An 18,261-nucleotide genomic window follows, 5' to 3' on the forward strand; every position below is an offset into this window, starting at 1 on the left:
TGTGATTTCCAGAGAAAAAAAAAAGTATTTGTTTGAAAACATGTCCTTCTCACAGAAAAACTGCAAAGAATATTGCGGTGAACAACGATTGAATGCGGGAACTACTGTTTCCTCAAGAGCTTTTCCAGATCTTTTCAAGGGGAATCGACAGCCCTTTACGAGCCATATGTTAAAAAAGATCAAATTTCAAGAGCACACCGCTCAACCTAGTTTGGAGAGCCGTCTCGAAACTCAACACTCCACTTAATGATCTCTCTCGCTTTGCTTGAGGGAGGGGAAGAGGGCTCAAATTGTCAAAACATACCCAGATTGGGTTTCGACCCCTTCTGGGACAATGGGGGAACCTTACATCCTGGGTTAGTTTTCTGTATTGGGAGGAGTGCGATAAATAGCTGCAGTTTTCTTCTTCATGCTTTGTAGAATGCACAAAGTGAAAAAAAAAAGAGACTGGACCATTCTACTTTATTACCCAGTGGGTAAGACATCCGTCAAAAGAGATAAAGAAAGAAACAGTTGCTTTTTCTCACATACCAGATCGAATCTTTTGTGAATAAGTAGGATTCTAGTTTCTTTGGATGTGACAAAAAGTAGAGAATAAAGAGGTTCTTTACTTCGCTTACGTTGGAGTGATACATCTGTCTGTCAATAGGATCTGTCCTACACCATAGGAGAAGTTCACTTGTTAAGCAAATTAACCTTTCTCCTTGCGGCAATGCATTTGCTCTTAATCAGTGTCATTCTACTGACAATGCAACGACAGCTATTAGATGTATCATTACACCCAGATTAACAGATATCACTTAGCAATATTACGCGTAATATAACTTTGAATTTTGTATGAAAGTCTTTTAATTTTTCGAAATTCTTCTTATTTCCTTGATACATTTAAAAATATAAGTGATGTTATTAATTATCAGATCATCGTAGCCTAATGTGTACTCTTAATTAAACTGAGTTGTCACTGAATAAAGAACTCTTGAATCCCAATGTGATTGTGTGGTACATGCTTACAGTACAGGAGACTAATTATCGATCAATAGACGTCTCCCAACTGATTATGAGATAGATTAGAACTTATTTTGAATTGCGTAGTTAATTCAAATCTCCAGTTTTATTGAATCTCTCTGTATATAATGCTATATATATATCGTTAAAGAGAAGAACAAAAGTAGATAACAAATACCAGAGATAAAAGAAAAACGTGAGAAACATATTTTAATGATTTGAAAAAAAAAAAAAGTTTTAAGTTACACCAAAATACCAGATGAAACAAAACAAAGATACAAGCAATGATCTTGTAATTTAAATGATTTCAGCATAAACACAAAAAGTAATTACATATTTGTAGAACGATTTTAATCTAAACCTACCTGAATTGATAACATTGGAAAATAGTAAACGAGGAATAGAAATCAATATTCCTGAAAATTTTATAAAAGGATAAAAAAAAAAAAAACTTTTGTCATAGAAAAAACAATGCAGACTTATAGTCCAAAAAAAAAAAAAAAGCTATAAGATGAAACATTTTAGAAATAATCTTTACATTTTAAGCATCAATTAAAACGGCCCCAAAATTATTTTTAGAATGTGTAAACATTCTCTGCATTTTCAGATCTTATTAAAACTTTAAAACAGATTTGAGACTCCAGCCCGAAACATTTTAGTATAATAATGCTTTTGATTTAGTTCGTCTACCTTTATCTTATTTCTCAGAATCTCTCTTTACTAAATAATAAAAATAGCACAGGCAAAAAAATAAAATTAAATTAATATCTTAAATGCAGTTTTATCTATTAACTAAAATATTTTAAAGAATTGATGTGAAATGTACTTAATAAATATTTTTAAAACTTTATTAAACTTTTTTTTAATTTTGAGTGAATGTTTTTTTTTTCAGGAAATATGTTAGTGTGTCTATCAATTTATTATTAAAACTTGAAAAATCTTCTTCAACAAACACCTATTATCCAAGAAATAATTAGCTGCTAAATTTGGGTTCTCTGGATACAATATTTTAGCCTATAGGACGCTTTAAAGTCTTTTTTTTTTCATTTTGTTTGTCGTATGACACAATTTATAAACAGTATGCCGCCCTATAAACAACGTATCAATGAAATATAAGTTCTTCTAAATGCGATTCATAATAAATCATATTTTCGAAATTATTAATCGGCGATATAACTAAAGTTTTTGAAAGCGTGACATTAATTAATTGATCTTCTGAAAATGGCGTACAACTACAGATAACTTTTATTTTCATCTTTTTAAATAGTGCTGATAAGAAAAAAGTGTCTTTCATAATTCGTTAGTGACATAACCTTTAACTAATAACGCCTCTTGCAATTCATGAGCTTTTTTTTACAAGAATATAATTTTTAAAAAAAAGTCAGCTTCTATTTATAAGCTTAGGTTTTACATAAGTTTCTCAATCCACATGAAAGTGGTACTCATCAGTTAGGCTTAGAATTCAAATAATCAATTTGATTGTAAAAAAGAAAGAAGAAGGGTTATAAACATGAAAGCAAATCATTAAATAACTCCCATATTATTTGTATCAATCGAATTAAATCCATTTTTCATCTCACTGCCATTAGATTTAAATTTATGTTTTTGGATATTTCAAATTATTGAAAAAGATTATCTTTCCAAATAATGAAAAACAGTTAGAGGTGTTTATTCTGCAATTAACATGTTCTAAATGCATTTCACTATTATTCAAAAAGATTGATCTGGATGGAAATAAAGTAATTATCCTTATTTAAAATCCATTAAGGTAGTTTAAACACAATAACTGTTTTTAATGTGGTTTTCCCAAACTGTCCGTCTATTATTTCTAAATTATTCGCTTGAAACGTTGAAAACTAAAAGAAGGAAATATGTTTATTTATGATCATTGTTGTCAAGTGATTTGTTTTGTAATGAATGTAGGATGGATGCTGTAATATTTCTTACTAGCACTAACGATGCATTTTTTTTTCCATTTAAAAATTAATAGAGACGAAAGAATAGTGATTAAATAAAAGAATGTTTAATACGCGGTTGTTTATCAGCTGTGATGTATTCATGAGATTTTTTTTCTCTTGAGAAATGTTGCCTTATTTATGCAATCCTTGAATCCATTTTGAGGAATTTATAATAAATTGACTTTTTATTTCAGTTATATTGCAATTAATAATTAATTTTCTCTGATTTTAGGATTAAATTCTCGACCAAGATGTATGACTTCCCGGACATACAATTCCGACTTTCTACAGCTGTAAAACACGAAATAGAAAGCGCTGCCGACTACTCGGTAAGTAGAAAGCACTTGTGACCATCTTAAAAATTTTTAAAAGTAAACAAATAAAGCAATAGATAATCACAAAATATATGCTAAAGATACGAAATAAAAATTTATGAACGTATAAAATAATAAATCCAAACATTTTTATAGACTTATATATTCTAATACGTGTAAATTACTTTTTAAAGATTCTAAGGTAGAGAGTATCAGTGTTGGGGGCTTAAACTCGTGAAAACAAAACAAATAAATAAATAAAATAATTGGGGGAAAAGTATTATCTAAATAAACATCAGAGGAAACATATTCTGTTAATATAAACCTAAAGAGCCGCCTTTTAACGCCTATAATCAAGATTACAAAAAATTTTTGGCATTAATTGGAATCATAACTCAGAATTTGAATTAGGTACTGTTGAGAATTATCGAAATAATTTTTAAATGGTTTCTTAAAGAATCTAAAATGATAAATTAATCAGTTAGAATCTCAGTTCAAAATTCAAATTAGTATCAACTTTTAGTAATATTAGAAGAATTTTTCTCGAGCAATTCAAAAGGTTACTTAAAGAATTTAAAATAATGATTGCCAATGCTGGGGGGTAGGAGCTCTAATGCGTAAAGGGAAGGGGGAAGGAACGAATATATTTATTGTACAAATAAAAGAGAAAAAATAACTGCTAAAGCAAACTCAGGCAAATATCTGTAAAATCAGTGAATAGAAAACAAAACAAATTAACATTAGTTACTAAGGTTTCTGTTATCTAGTTTAAGGAAAGGTGACTACATTTCTATTTGCAATACTAAAAAATGGAGGGTATTATTAGTCATAATTTTACTTTAAACATAAGTCAGAGTAAACATTCATAACTTGATCTTGTGAATTAATAATACAAAGTTTCATTTTATGTAAGTCATCTTCAACATCTTACTAATTGTCAGTCTGATTTCTCAACTCCCCTATTAAAAATTGGTACGAGTATAAAAAAGGACAAGCATGGATCAAATGTGAAAGATCTCGCTGTTGTAAAATAATGAACAACTTGAATCGAAAGCTAAAATTGCGCAAAAGTTCACCCCTAAAGATTTTGGTCGTTAACAAATTCCTGCCGTGCACATGACGCTGCTCCGTAAATAAACAGGCGAACAACAAGGCTCTGTAGATCAAACACAGAAGAGGGGTCTTTGAAGGATGGTGGGGGTCGATGGGTCAAGTATGTAGGGTTGGAAACAGGACGGGGTGGCAGCTGCTGAATCTAACAGGCTGGACGCGTGAATCTGATTCTGGAGGGGTAATCTTAAGATAGCAGGGGTGTAAAGCTACTTTTGAGGTGGAATTATAAAATCTACTTCTTTCAGTTGCTTATTTCGAAATTACTAGATGAGGCATTTGCTTAGGGTAATTGGGATAGGTATTAAATAAATAAATTCGGAAAAATGCATTTTTTTTTATAAATTATAAAGTATTAAAATAATAATAACATTTTGTCAAATGCAATAAGCCAGGTTCCTATCTATTTGATTGCGTTCACTTAATTTTTATAGTATTTATAAATAACAAGAGACTGCTTGAATAACATTGAGTACAAATGTGAACGCCGCTTAGTTATGAAGTATTATATACATATATATATATATATATATATATATATATATATATATATATATATATATATATATATAGATAGATAGATAGATAGATAGATAGATAGATACAAAATTACTAAAATAAAAAATAAATCATTGACATAGTGATGGAATTAAAAGTACTAGAAATGTGAGACAAATTGACAAATTCATAAAAGAGGAACCATATTTTGTGCAATGCTTTATTGTGTGTCTCAAAATTGGGATCACTGACTTCTTAACAACTTATTTGAACATATGCTACTATAATTCAAGGAAATATTTGCTAGGTATTTTTTGAAAATCAGCAATAATTTAATTTCAGAAGTTGAGTAGTTTATTACGTTAAGATAACTCGATCGTTCATATAGCACTTTGACTAATCTAGCATAAAAATTTCTGAACATTTTTCTGTTTTAACTTCAGTTGTAAATAAACTCAGAAAATTACAAAAAGAAACGATTTTAATTGCATTAATAAACGATAACGAAGAAAAATTATACATTATCTTGATAGACTGAAACGTTCGTACCAAGATAGTTCTCTGAATTAATTTTGGTAGTTGTTCACTGAGCAATTTAACAACAGCATTGCCAAAGTTCTTGAAGCTCCATTTGCGGTTATGACTCAGTATGGTGAGAATTGAGCAACGTGCTTGGTAAATTTCATATTTATCATCGTACTTTAAGCAAAGCTATGAACATTTTAATGCAGTTAGAGTTTTGAAATGTTCTTGGATTTATATACCGTATGTTTGAGGTTTTTGCAATGTATTGTTAGTATTACTGAAACTGAACTGTTGTTGTTCATATTGTTGTTCTCTTAATTAAATTATGAGATTATTTAATTATTTAAGAATAAGAGTATAGCATCTTAATAAGTACTGTTTTGTCGCCAAATTATTTTATGTTACTCCATTCCACTTCATTCCACAGCCTTTGTGATTTTTTTCAAAGTACAGGTTCAGTGACTGTTCAATATGTATAATGTGTAATTAATTTTTTAAAAATTCAATAAGATATTCAGCTAAGTTATGAAGGTTTAATTTAACAATCAAAAAAGCTCATATAATTCTTCACAGAAAACCATGTATTGTGGAAAAAAATAACGCTTGTAATATAGGACACAGTATTGGCAACATATACTTCGCTATATTTAATTCAAAAACTATTAAAATCCTATCCAAAATAATTCTCATTTTTAGAATTAAGAGATTAACCCTATTTATATATCCACCGAAGAGAGAAAATGCAAAATTCTATCCGTGGTTATTCAAAAGCTCTCGTTCACCGACTGAGTCTTCGATACAACCGAGTTTCAAAAGCTTAGGAAACAGCAAAATCGGCTCAGGCAAAAGATTTTTGACACCTTTTGTCATTCTCCCAACGAATAGCATCAATAGAAACCAAACATATGTCCGACAACAAGGCTCAACAGTTGGTGTCCCCTCAAAGGAACCCGCTGCCCCCTCAGCGGGGGCGCTGCAATCGGTTGTTAAGCCGGTAAAGCTTTTTCTTGTGGCAACGCCTGATTTGTTGGGTTTGTGTAGGGGTGTTGAGACCGTTTTGTTGAGCCCTTTATGTTATGATTTATTTTTATTTTATTTTTTTCGTCTGTTAACATCGGTTTATATAAGTACCGAATTCGGACTGGGAACTTACATAGAAAATCGTACTGTAAGAATCTTAAGTAACAAATGAAATCTTTTCCCTTTTGTTGTAGTTTATTTAATGCGCATATTTTTCACTTGCAAACAATTCTTTTTTAAGTATTTAAGACGAATAAAATGTATATTTAGTTTACAAATAGTAATAAGTAGTTCATAAAATGGCTGGATAGATTGTAATTTAAAATTGCATTTTCCCTTCCTATTTGATGATGGTTTTTATAAAATGAAGAAGGAGATTTAAATTAGTAATTATGTTTATATTATCTCTGAAGATTATGAAAAGAATACTTCATAATAAATTATTTTAAAAATTTAACTCAAAATAGAAAAGGAGTTGGAAAATGCATTCTTTATTGCTTTGATTAATTTCTATATTTCATCGCAAATGAAACTATGTAATAATAATAATAAAAAACATAAATAATATTATAATATTGGGGTAATTATTTTAATAATTGTTTTGATGAAAAATATTATTTATTTCTTGTTAATGTGTGAACAAAAAAAAAATTCTTTCTTTTAAGACGCATTATTAATTATAGATTTCTGTACTTCATTTCTATTACTCATTAATACTCAATGTTTGGCTATATTTAAAGAGAGAACACAAATTTTTGATCTCTGGTTACGGTGGCTTAACATAGAAAAGTTGCTCAATGCGTGATATCAATTTTTCAATCTCTTCTCATATTTAACTTTAAAAAAATGACGTGAACGTATCAAAGTTTTGCCATCATGGTGCCTTCTAAGATTGCCACACAGATCATACTCTTTTTACTCACTGGTCGCTATGCCACTGATGTTTATTTAATATTGTACTCGCACAAAAAAAAAAGCCTTTGAAAAGGCTTTTACTTACTTCGTAAAATCGTATTTATTTTAGAGAATTAAATTTTCTGTAAAAAATTATATCTTTAATGAAGATAATAATACAGAGCAGGAAAAGAAATAAACTGCTTTAAAAATATAGAATTAAACAATGTGTAATAATAATAATGCATTAATATTTATTAAATGTCTTAAGCTAATATTTTTTCTTTGAAATTTTTCACAGACATGGTATTAAATTGTGAAATCCAATGAGTATGAGATTTTAAAACTCAAAATGCAAATTATTTTTAAATCTCCCATTATTTTTTAACATGGTCGCATATTTTAGAAACTATTGCTGTTTTGATACATCTCTCATTTTTTTAAGAAATCGGATTTTCTCATTTTCTTTCTTCTTTACTGGTTATCATTACAAAACATATAATTTGTAAACAAAGATAAAACACTTATTATTGTTATTATTTACAAATTATAATTGAGGAGAAACCAGCAATACAGTTGACAATTATTAAGAAAACACAAGAAACGGAATGACAGCGCCTACAACACGCATATGATAATTCGCTATTTCCATTTTGCAAAGGTCGTCACTTGTTACCGATAATAGACATCTACGGCGATAAAGATCTGGGAAATCTAAGTTGGCATGATAATTCCTTCTTTTGGCGGCTATTATCCTATACTTTTGGCAACCCCATACCTTTGAAACCGAAGGTAAGCAATGGGTATTCTTTGAGGAAAACAAATTCACTGGTCGTGGGGTGGGGGCTGACAACGAATGATGGAACTTTGAGCTACCCCCTACCTTTGACCGAAAGCATTTACCTCGTACGAGATTTCAGAACTAGACGTGATAATGCCTGTTGCCTTGCAGGATTTTTTATAGACACTTATGCCCCCCTCCCCTCCGCTCTTCTATGCCCATGCGCAAAGGCCCCTCGTATGTTTCCATAATGTTTAAAAGCTTTCGCAAAGATGTTTTCAAATGGGTGCGCGGCGTGTAATAGTGGATAATATATTAGCATGACAATGATAAGGAAGGTTCTAGGTTTGGTCATGGATTTATGAATCAAGTAGGGTCTATTGTGGGATTATCAAAACATGCTATGAAAATGTGAGGAAAGGACTTCAGTTCATTTCCGATTTTGAGTCGGGAAGAACCCGTCTACATTGTATTATACATAAGGATGGAAAACTGTTCTGTCTTGATGATTTGTTGTTGCATTTGCATGGATATGAAAAAAAGCTTTTTATTCAAAGTATGTTTAAGAGCCCGTGGAAAAATAGTTCTAGGGCTCATAGGCCGCAGAGGATATTTTAGATGAATGCAAATGTGCTTAATTATGCACCCGAAAAGTTTAGTTTTGTAAAGTGTAATTACATGTAAAATGTAGTCATGGGATCATAGGAATATTGGAAAGAGAAAAAGTAGCCCGTTGAAACCACTTACCTAAATTGCCACTTAAAATCAATCGAAGGAATCAATAAAGTCTTTTAAAAGACGGCAATATTGTATTTTGCATTAAGCTGAAATTGAAAGAAAATTAAAAACTTACAGTATTATATTTATTGCTTTTTAGCTTATTATTAACCCTTTGTCTGCTGGGAATCGATAATTTCTCTTTATCATATTGTTCGAAATTTGTCAGTCATTTCAAAAATGTTATCTTCAATTTAATTTGGAAATACAGTCAATAAATGATGAAAATGCATTATCCATCGTTGTTTATTTGATAAATAATTTGCGTGTTGTGAACAGTTACAATTTATCTTTTTCTGGGGTTACATCCAATTTACAAGCTGGGAACATTGTATTAACATATTTAATAAATTAAGTGATAACAAAGCTTCCATTGGATTTATTTTATTTGCAAAGAAATAGAAAAATATATGTTAGAGTATAAATTTTTTTTTCTTTTTTGGTAAGCTATGAATGAATAGACAATTTTTGTTAATTAAGTTAAAAAGAAAGCTTAAAAAAAAAATCCGATTCTGAAATCAATAAAAAGAATTATTTTGTTATTAAACTGTTTTTGTAAATTCTGGACTAAATTTATTAGATACAAACCTTTAGAGAAAAAAATGCTATTTATAAACTAAATTTATAAAGTAAAAATGCAAATTACTATTCGGAGGTGTTTGAAATGAAAGAAGCAAAAAATAATTTCTGTGGCTAGTAAATTAATAAACAGCAAGAGCATTTTTTCCTCGATAATCTCGTATACCTGACGCAATAATGCAAGTTTTGTATATGGTTTCGTTGTATAATGAAGAGAATCCAATATACATTTTTGCTCGACGAAGACTAAAATTTAAAAAGGATCCACAGATTTTTATGTCAAAAATACATGATAAAATTCATTTATTTCGCTTGTATGTATATTCGAATTACAAACCTTAATCACAAGAACAAAAAAAATCAAAAGACAGTCTACGGCTAGATAAATTTGGTTTAAATATGATTCATATCTATTACAATCCTGTTTGTAAAATTTATACCAAATTTCACCCATTTAACCATTTTTAATTTTCGTGTTCTCCACATATGGCTGGATAAATATGCAAACTTTACGCGTACAGATTTTTTTTTAAATTTTATAAACACCACAAACAAAATTTGAATCTCTACTTTTGTTCCGTCTCTTGAATTATCGTTATTCACAGACAGATAGATTCAACATGATTTTTTCGAAAACTGGGAGGTTTATAAGGATGGTTATAAAAAGAACGGATTTATCAAATATTGTAGTTCGATTTTTTCTATACGATTTTAGCACTTTTTCTTTGCCCATTTCATATATATGAAAATAAAAGAAGGTCGGAAAAAATCATTTTAAGTATGAACGCAATTCGCAACAGAACCGTATTAAAATGGAATTTGGGGGTGGATTAAGTTGGAAACTTTTAATTAGTATTTCAGATGACATTAATATTTCAAAAATTTAAGAGAAAGAAATGATTAATAGTTATTCATCACGATGGATTTAAATTTATACATATAGGAGAAAAAATGATTGGCTATTTTTTTCATCATATCACTTTAAAATGAATTTCAATTTTAATCATATTTGATAACTAATTTTGAAAATGTTTGACCACATATGCGAAAACGAGGGTGTGTGGTCAAATTTTTCATACAACCGCATTAGAGACCCGGGTCTTCTGGGAATAAGCTAATGTAGAGAAAGGGGTTTGAAAGAGTTTAACAAAGGGTTGGAAAAGGGTTGAAAATAATGATTTCCGGGGAGCACTTATCCGTCCTCCAAATCTTATGTGTGGTCTGTTAACGGCTGCAAAGAATCCTGCTTTTAACTAACGATCTCTGAAGTATTGTTGAAGTCCTTTACAGGTATTTCACTTACGAAGAAAAAGACCTCACATCTAGAACACCTGAGTAGATTCTAAGATTATAACAAAAATTTCAGAACATTTTTTTTTTTTTTATTTTGAAAATATTTACTTCTGGTGTAATTAAAATACTTCTATTGTATTTCAAAAATTTGTTAATGTAGTAATAGTAAGTGATGTTTTTTTGGATATGCGATTTTTTTCGCATATGAAGACGGTTATAGGTAATATTTATCAGTTATATTTCAAGATTACTTGTATCACAAAATATTTGATATAGCAGACTTTTTAAACTCTAACGATTTATATAAATCTGCAATTTAGTCCCAAATGATATAAAATGCAAGGAATAAGCATTTTAAATAAATAATTATTTTAAATAAGTTTTTATCAAATAAATCATAATAATAAGAATTCCAGAATTTCTTTTTTATAAATTTATGTATTCAATTTAAATTTAATACTTCATATTTTATAATGTATTGCACAATTTTAAATAGAGATACTTCATTTTTGGATATGATAACTATTATGTCTTAGAGCACACGGTTGAAACATTATTTTGTCGGGATATGTAAAATATTAATCAAATCAGTGACGTATTTTATCAAAAAATTAAAATTGATACTTCTATTATTCAATTTTGAAAAAGTCTTTAGAAAATTATTTATTCAAGAATTAATTTTATGATTTTAAATCTTTCAAATAATTTTAAGATATGACTTTTTTTATTATGCATCATAAGTAACTTTTCATATCGAATGTGTGTGGTCAAATTTTTCATACAACCGCTTCTTTCTTTACTTTTCGAATATACTTTTCGAAGTATATTTTGCGTATTTTCTTTTCTTTTTCAACGTGATACAAAAGAATTAAATAACTGACACTCATTTTCTTGAAATACATTAAAGCCGCAGTTTTCATTTAGTTGGATATGACATCTATCTAACTTGAAGCTTCCTCTGACAAGGTTGCCAAATTTACACTGACATTGTGTCAGAGCACTGCCTCGGAAGAAACGAAGAGATAAAGAAGAAAATATCACCGGACATAGATGCAAAAATAAATTCCGGTTCCTTAAAAAATATAATCAAAACAAAAAAATTCCGCCAGTGTAGCAGGGCCCCGTTCTATGTTCTAAGTAAAATCGTTCCTCCACTCTTCCTACCCTCATGGCGTAATTACGGTAGAAATTAAGTTCATCGTCAAGTTGGAAGCTCCCCGCCTTAATTAGGACCAATTTTTGGTACTCCGTAAGTCAAGCAAAAAAATTATAAGACGTTTTCGTTGAAGTTTCATAGCTGCCTGCTTTTCACTTGATAGATCTTATCAGCAGGCATACGATTGCATTCTGTGGCGCCATCTCTTGATAAATATAACAATATTTTCATTCATGCGAGCTCGGATTTTCTTTTAATCCGCTCCTACCGTTAATTTTTCTGTCATTTGACTTGTAAATTCACATATATTTGTATAAGACTACTATTAAACTTTTTGAAATCAAAAATTGCGACGTTTTTTTTTTATCTCGGCGATATTCAGTGTTTTTTGAAAAGAAAAAAAAAAAAAAAGGAATTCTCTATTAAGTGTTATTTTCTCTTAATTGAATGCGCTGAAGAAATTGCATAAGATAACATGTGCTGCTTATTTTTATTTTAACTAATTATTCCTCTATTTAGATAATCGAAGAATGAATATTTCAAATTGTAATGATTTGCTTCTAAAAACATATAAAAAAAAGTTTAACAGGTTTTGCGAGAGGAATAAATAGGGATTTAAATTACAATAAAAATTTTTAAAAATTTCGAAAATATATGAATTTTATATAGAAATAACGAATACACGTTATGATCTTTCAAGGTCATGGAAATAAAAAAAATATTTATGTTAAATTGTTTAATATTACTTAACCATGCTTTTTTGCATATAACATTCTTTGTATAATTATAACAAATTAGTATTTTAGGTTCAAAGGAGGACTTGATAAATAATAATAAAAATAAATCTTGAAAATATTGCGATTATCCTTTACTTCATCGAATTCAATGATAGAGTGAAGAAAACAGTTAATATCATTATTGTTGTTGATGACATTTTTATTACCTCGGGCTTCAGCTTATGACTGTGATTTTATATGATTAGTTCTATAAATCTCAAAGATAAGTCTTTTAGTAGGAACTGACTTTTCCTCAGATCCTGATTTTTAATGGGAACTTTTCGAATTTCTAAAGAGATCTCATCTATTACCTGATACTAAAGTATCATCTATTGTGAGTCTAACAGCAATAAAAGCCTTTTTTATTGTCAAAAGAAGGGGTTCAAGTGTTAATGGGCAAGTTTCTGAACAAAGAAATTCGACCACGATCATAAATCTAGGGGATATATAGAGTGGCTTTATTCCTTTATATTCTCTTCTTTCTTGTCCCTTGCCCTCCTCCCCCGTACCAGCTTCCTGTCTCTCAAATTGCAAGTGGACAGTCCATGAAAGGGACCATGGTTCCAGTGACAGGAAGATTTATATTCAAACACGTGGAATGACTTCTATGTTGGGGGAGAGTCTTCACACCTTGAGGGCTATCATTATCTCTTAACAAACAAAAGCAATTTCAAGAGATAACCTAATTTAGAGAGTGGACAAGCTTCTGGAATTGCAAACGCATGTGAAAATTATTTCCAGCAAATAAAGCAATAAGTCTTAAGTGTTTCCGTATCCAGTAAACTGTGTTTTCTGGAAACAACTATTTTTTAAATCAAAATCCATTTCGCTTAAAGTGAAAACATTTTAAATTAATATACTTTTATATTACTAACACACTCTCATAATTGCATGATTATTTCTAAGATTCATTAAATTAAAATTTTACATTACAGAGAGGGGGATGAGAGAATTAATATTTGTTTATTCCATGTCTAGCAACTGAACGCTGTTATGCTACAGGAAACTGGCCGATACTTTAAAAATTTTGATTTAGTATTGAAAAATGTACATACGAAAAAGAGATTTTTCTTGCAAGATGTAAACATTTCTAATTTGTTGTACAGCATGCTTGGCAATAATGAATTTTGAACAAAAAATATAAAAAAATGCAGCAACAGAATTTTTGTGAAAGAATCTACATTTCAAACAGATTATGGAGATGTTTCGAAGTTGCGTGCATTACATTTGTCGGGAAATACTATTTTCTTTTCGAATTAAAAAAACGAGTAAAATTAAAGCCAAATATTGGTGCAAATGTCTCACGATAATTTTAAATAACCAATTCAATTATTCGACATTTAATGTTTTATATCAATATTTAATATTAAACGTTAATTGTTTTTAACGCTGAAGATTTTAAGAATCATCGCCGCTTTTTTTCATCAACTTTTTGTTTTTAACTTCAACGATTTTAAAAAAAAAGTTCATTTATTTTTATGATAAACGATGCGTATTGATGATTTTCGTTTTAAAGAGTTTCAAATTTTATTCAGATAAATTTCCTTTTTTTTTTTTTTTTTTTTTTTTTTTTCTCCTCAAATGGAATGTTAATTCGAGGTCCTATGAATCCTTTTAGAAACTTATATCAGATAACTAACCAAAAAGTATCTCGAGCTTTCAGAAACTATTATCTATTCAATGTATCCTCCATTTTAATTTCTTCGTCGATAAACTGATCCATTTATTAAAAGATTCAGATTAGAAACGAACCTATTTAACCTGAACTCTAAGTGAGTTGTCAGACATATTGCTCAAATTTCATTAGTGACTGTTCATCCATTTTATGCTTTTGGGGAAGAAGCCTTTAACTAGAACTCCTGTTTGGGTAGGGGTCATTTCCTCCCCCCTTGGAAGTTGGAAGGGAGACAAAATATGTCCCCCTCCACACACTCAGTTGGAGACGAATTGCAAAAAGCATGGCTTGTGACGCGCATTTTAGTTGGCACGCGCATATAGAGAAGGTTAGTTGAGAACATGGTCATAAGTCCGGAGGCGTTTTTGATAGTAAGTTCTCTGCTTTCTATTCGATGAATATTTTTTTTTATTACTATAATTGAAATCGAGAAATAGATGCTTCATTGGAATAATTCAATCTTTTTAGTTTTTAATTTATTGAATTAAAAAAAAACCTATTATAAGTCGGCTGCTTGTTCACTGTAAATTCGTGCTTGGTTTGTTATGCCCTTTTTTCTTATGTACATAAAGGCATTGGGATTTTTTTTAATATGGTTTCAAATCATTATTCAAATGGTTATGGATACTAGTGCATAAAGATATTTATATTTTATGATACTTCACAAATCCTCATGTTTTTATTCTGTGATTTATGTTAGAAGTCTCAGTTCAAACAATTCAGTAAAATTTCTGGCTTAATTCAACTAAAAATTAAAGATTATTTCAGTAATGTTATTACATTCTTTAAATTTGTTTGTTATAATAACGTAGTGTTAAAAATACAGTGTCGCATTTTTGTAAAAGTTTTAATTTTCGTATCGAATGCTATTATGTCTTAGTAGAAACGAATTTTAAGATTAAAATAATAAGATAATTTATAACTCAATCTTTAATTGTGTTTACTAAAAAAGGAGGATATTTATTTTAATGATCTGATGTTTGTATTAATTTATTTAAATTACTTTTGGATGCGAACTCATTAGTGACTATACACGTGCCAAATTGTCTTGATAATAAGTTATAGAATTTTTCAATATGCTTATAGCCATATTCTTAATGTGATTTCTGTCCTATTGTTATGTTTCGAAACTCGTTTGGTATATGAAAACAATTCTCATACTTCAATCGAACGAAGTTCAAAAAGCTAATTGAAAATCTTGATATAGATTTGCATCAAAATATTCGCGTTTCCAGTTACATTGAGCATAAGATTCATTCACAACTTTGATTCCAAATGGATTCATTCTTGTTCTAATTGGAGTAATTTGTTAATTATATTTTCTCATCCAATATTAAAATTTTGATTAATTTATAGAATAGCTGAGAGTAAAAAGTAATTTTTGAGTAAAAATGTAATGAGTTAAATATTTAAATTTACTTGCGTTGGCGTAAATTTTTGCATTTATAAACGCAAATATCTGTTGTTATTTTGTCATTCTTTCAGATTGTCTAAAATCTCGCCCGAGTTCAAGATCAGATATGCATTACACCTATGGAATTTTCTGAGTTCTTCGATGATAAGCAATTTGCATATCTCTATGTATCTTGTTCTCGCTAATAAAACTCTATAGAGGCAAAATATCCGTGAACTCTCCTGTGATTAATGAATAGGTATTCTCAACAAGCAAAGGTTCACATTAATTAAGACTTAAAGGCCGCAGTGTTTGACTGAGTAATATCATTAATAACAAAACGAAGACACCTACAAGCATTCTACAATCTGGAAATGCCTTAAAAAACCACTATAATAAATAGCCATAAGGATGAGAAAAACGCTTTTTTTTGCCGATGCCTGCCCATCCCTTAAAGACTTCGTGTTTTTGTGAGCCAGTGTTGAAAGGAAGTGTTAATTAAGAAAAGACAATCTTGAGGTGAGCTTTAACTGGTTGGGCTCAAGATAGGCAGCTTTGTAGACTTTTAATTGTATGAAACCAATAGTCATTAATTTTCTGGAGTTAATAGAGTTGTTAACGCTGTTTTTGTTATCGGTACTTCTCTGGCCGGAGAAGATACTATGTTGTAGCTTTTTAAGACATTCTCCAGTGTTTTTTTGAAGTAATCATAATCTTTTTGATTAATACCTGGCGAGATCGCATTCTGTCGTTTAAAAACGCATCTGTAAAGACGGATGGTTCGCCTGACCTCTTGATAACGTGTTTTAGGAGAATGATTGTGGGTTTTGTCTCGTGCTATCGAGAGGAATGGTTTATTTTTGCGCGGATGAAATTGCTGTATTAATATACAAAAACGTTTCTAGGTTTGAATGACAGGAGAGGTTATTAAGTTTTTAATTTAGTTCTTCAATGACTTATGGCGTTTATTCACTTTTCATCGGAAGGTTTGAGGATATATTACAACTGAGAATTCGCGGAAAAATTAACTTTTTCTGATGTCAATAAAATTTCTTATTTTTAAATCTTATAAATATTACGCGTCTTTCTTCCTTTACTTTTAAAAGACATAATAATAATATTATATTCTTTTACTTAATTTCTTTTATTAAATAAAAGTTGAACAATCATTAGAAAAGTAATGCATAAATTCGAGAGTAAAGTCGCATGACAGGGGAAGAAAAAAAAAGAGGTACTTTAACTTCTTATAAGAGGCAAGTGCTTTCTATTAAAAACTGATTTGATGGGGAAAATATTAAAAAAAAATTGTTTGAGACTAAATGGATGTCATTTTCTTAAAAATTTAATAAGACATAAAGGAAATTTTATTTTTGTTGCCCTGTGAACTTAGTATTTAAATTGGCTGTACAGAAAATTCAAAAATCCAAACTGCGTTCTGGTTTTTGAGTACCTCTCCATACAATTTCTATAGAATAAATATTTGCAATTAATATAAAAGTAAACAATTATGAAACGGAATACTAAGTTAAATACATTTAAGATTGAATTTAATTTGTATTTAATTTGTCTTTTTGTATATGTAAATAAGGACTTATTTTCTTTATCAGTATGACGCTGGAAGCGCTTTTTTAATGACTTGATATACTAATTGGCCTCAAATTTTATTCAAATTGCATCACAATGCTCAAATCGATGCCAAATTATCTATAATAGGTAGTACAAAGACAGCTTTGCACCCGTCACCTCATTTTACTAAAATTCAATTCTATTCTCTGTGATAGTTATGTTTTGTGCCATTCATTTTGAAGATTATACCTCTAATAAAGTTGATATAACGAATCTTTCGAGAATTAAAATTGCTTAACGACATATTAAGGGATTTGGAAATAAAATAACTTGTATTCATACACAATAAAGTGATAGATGAATTACAGAATTTTTGATATTTAAAGCTGTAATTAAATCAAAGCAGCAATTAATTTAAAGAAGAAAAACTATTTATACATGCTTAAGTATCTTGGATACCTTGAAATAATAAAAATTTAAATAAGACATCATCTGATTAGAAGATTAGATTCGTATATAAAGGAGGTAACTTTTTGTTGAATAATCTATTTTGTTCTTAAATTGCCTGTTTATTTAAAGTGAATTGATACAGGATCAATTAAAATAATTTTCAAAAATGAACCGACACTCTTCAAATGAGTTTTCTGTGAATGGGCTTGGATAAAATTAGTTAGTTGTTTAATAAAATTAGTTAAATGATTCTGAATCTTAAGACATTTCATTTATTGGAGCTTCAAGCTCTAAGATATTCCTGGAGGAAGCCCTCCAATCACTGCAAACTGATTTCTATGCGTCCTTGAAACATGGCTGATGGTAATTCTCAAGTAATCTGTTTTGATTTGATCTTGTACACGATATTAAAAAAAAAAAATCTCCCTCCACCTTCTTATAAATGACAAGTTTACTTCTTCATCTTTCACTGTCAAGTTCCTTCATCATGG

General features: G+C 29.5%; 1 protein-coding gene across 7 annotated transcripts in view; it reads left to right on the forward strand.

The window, feature by feature from the left end:
- The window catches only part of LOC129972222 (transcription factor Sp9-like), a 79,279-nt gene that overhangs the window by 32,322 nt on the left and 28,696 nt on the right, over positions 1-18,261 (forward strand). For 4 of the 7 annotated variants that reach the window (XM_056086265.1, XM_056086262.1, XM_056086268.1 and 1 more), the window contains exon 2: positions 3,196-3,292. Coding sequence is in view for 2 of the 7 variants with exons in the window: in XM_056086261.1 (XP_055942236.1) it covers positions 3,215-3,292 (78 nt within the window). In the remaining 5 variants the exon portion in view is untranslated. Of the gene's footprint in view, positions 1-3,195; positions 3,293-14,637; positions 14,733-18,261 lie in introns of those variants that run through there. The other 3 variants (XM_056086264.1, XM_056086263.1, XM_056086266.1) reach the window with 3 other exon arrangements.

The sequence above is a fragment of the Argiope bruennichi genome, chromosome 6 (genome assembly GCF_947563725.1).
Source record: "Argiope bruennichi chromosome 6, qqArgBrue1.1, whole genome shotgun sequence".
NCBI classification, from domain to species: domain Eukaryota; kingdom Metazoa; phylum Arthropoda; class Arachnida; order Araneae; family Araneidae; genus Argiope; species Argiope bruennichi.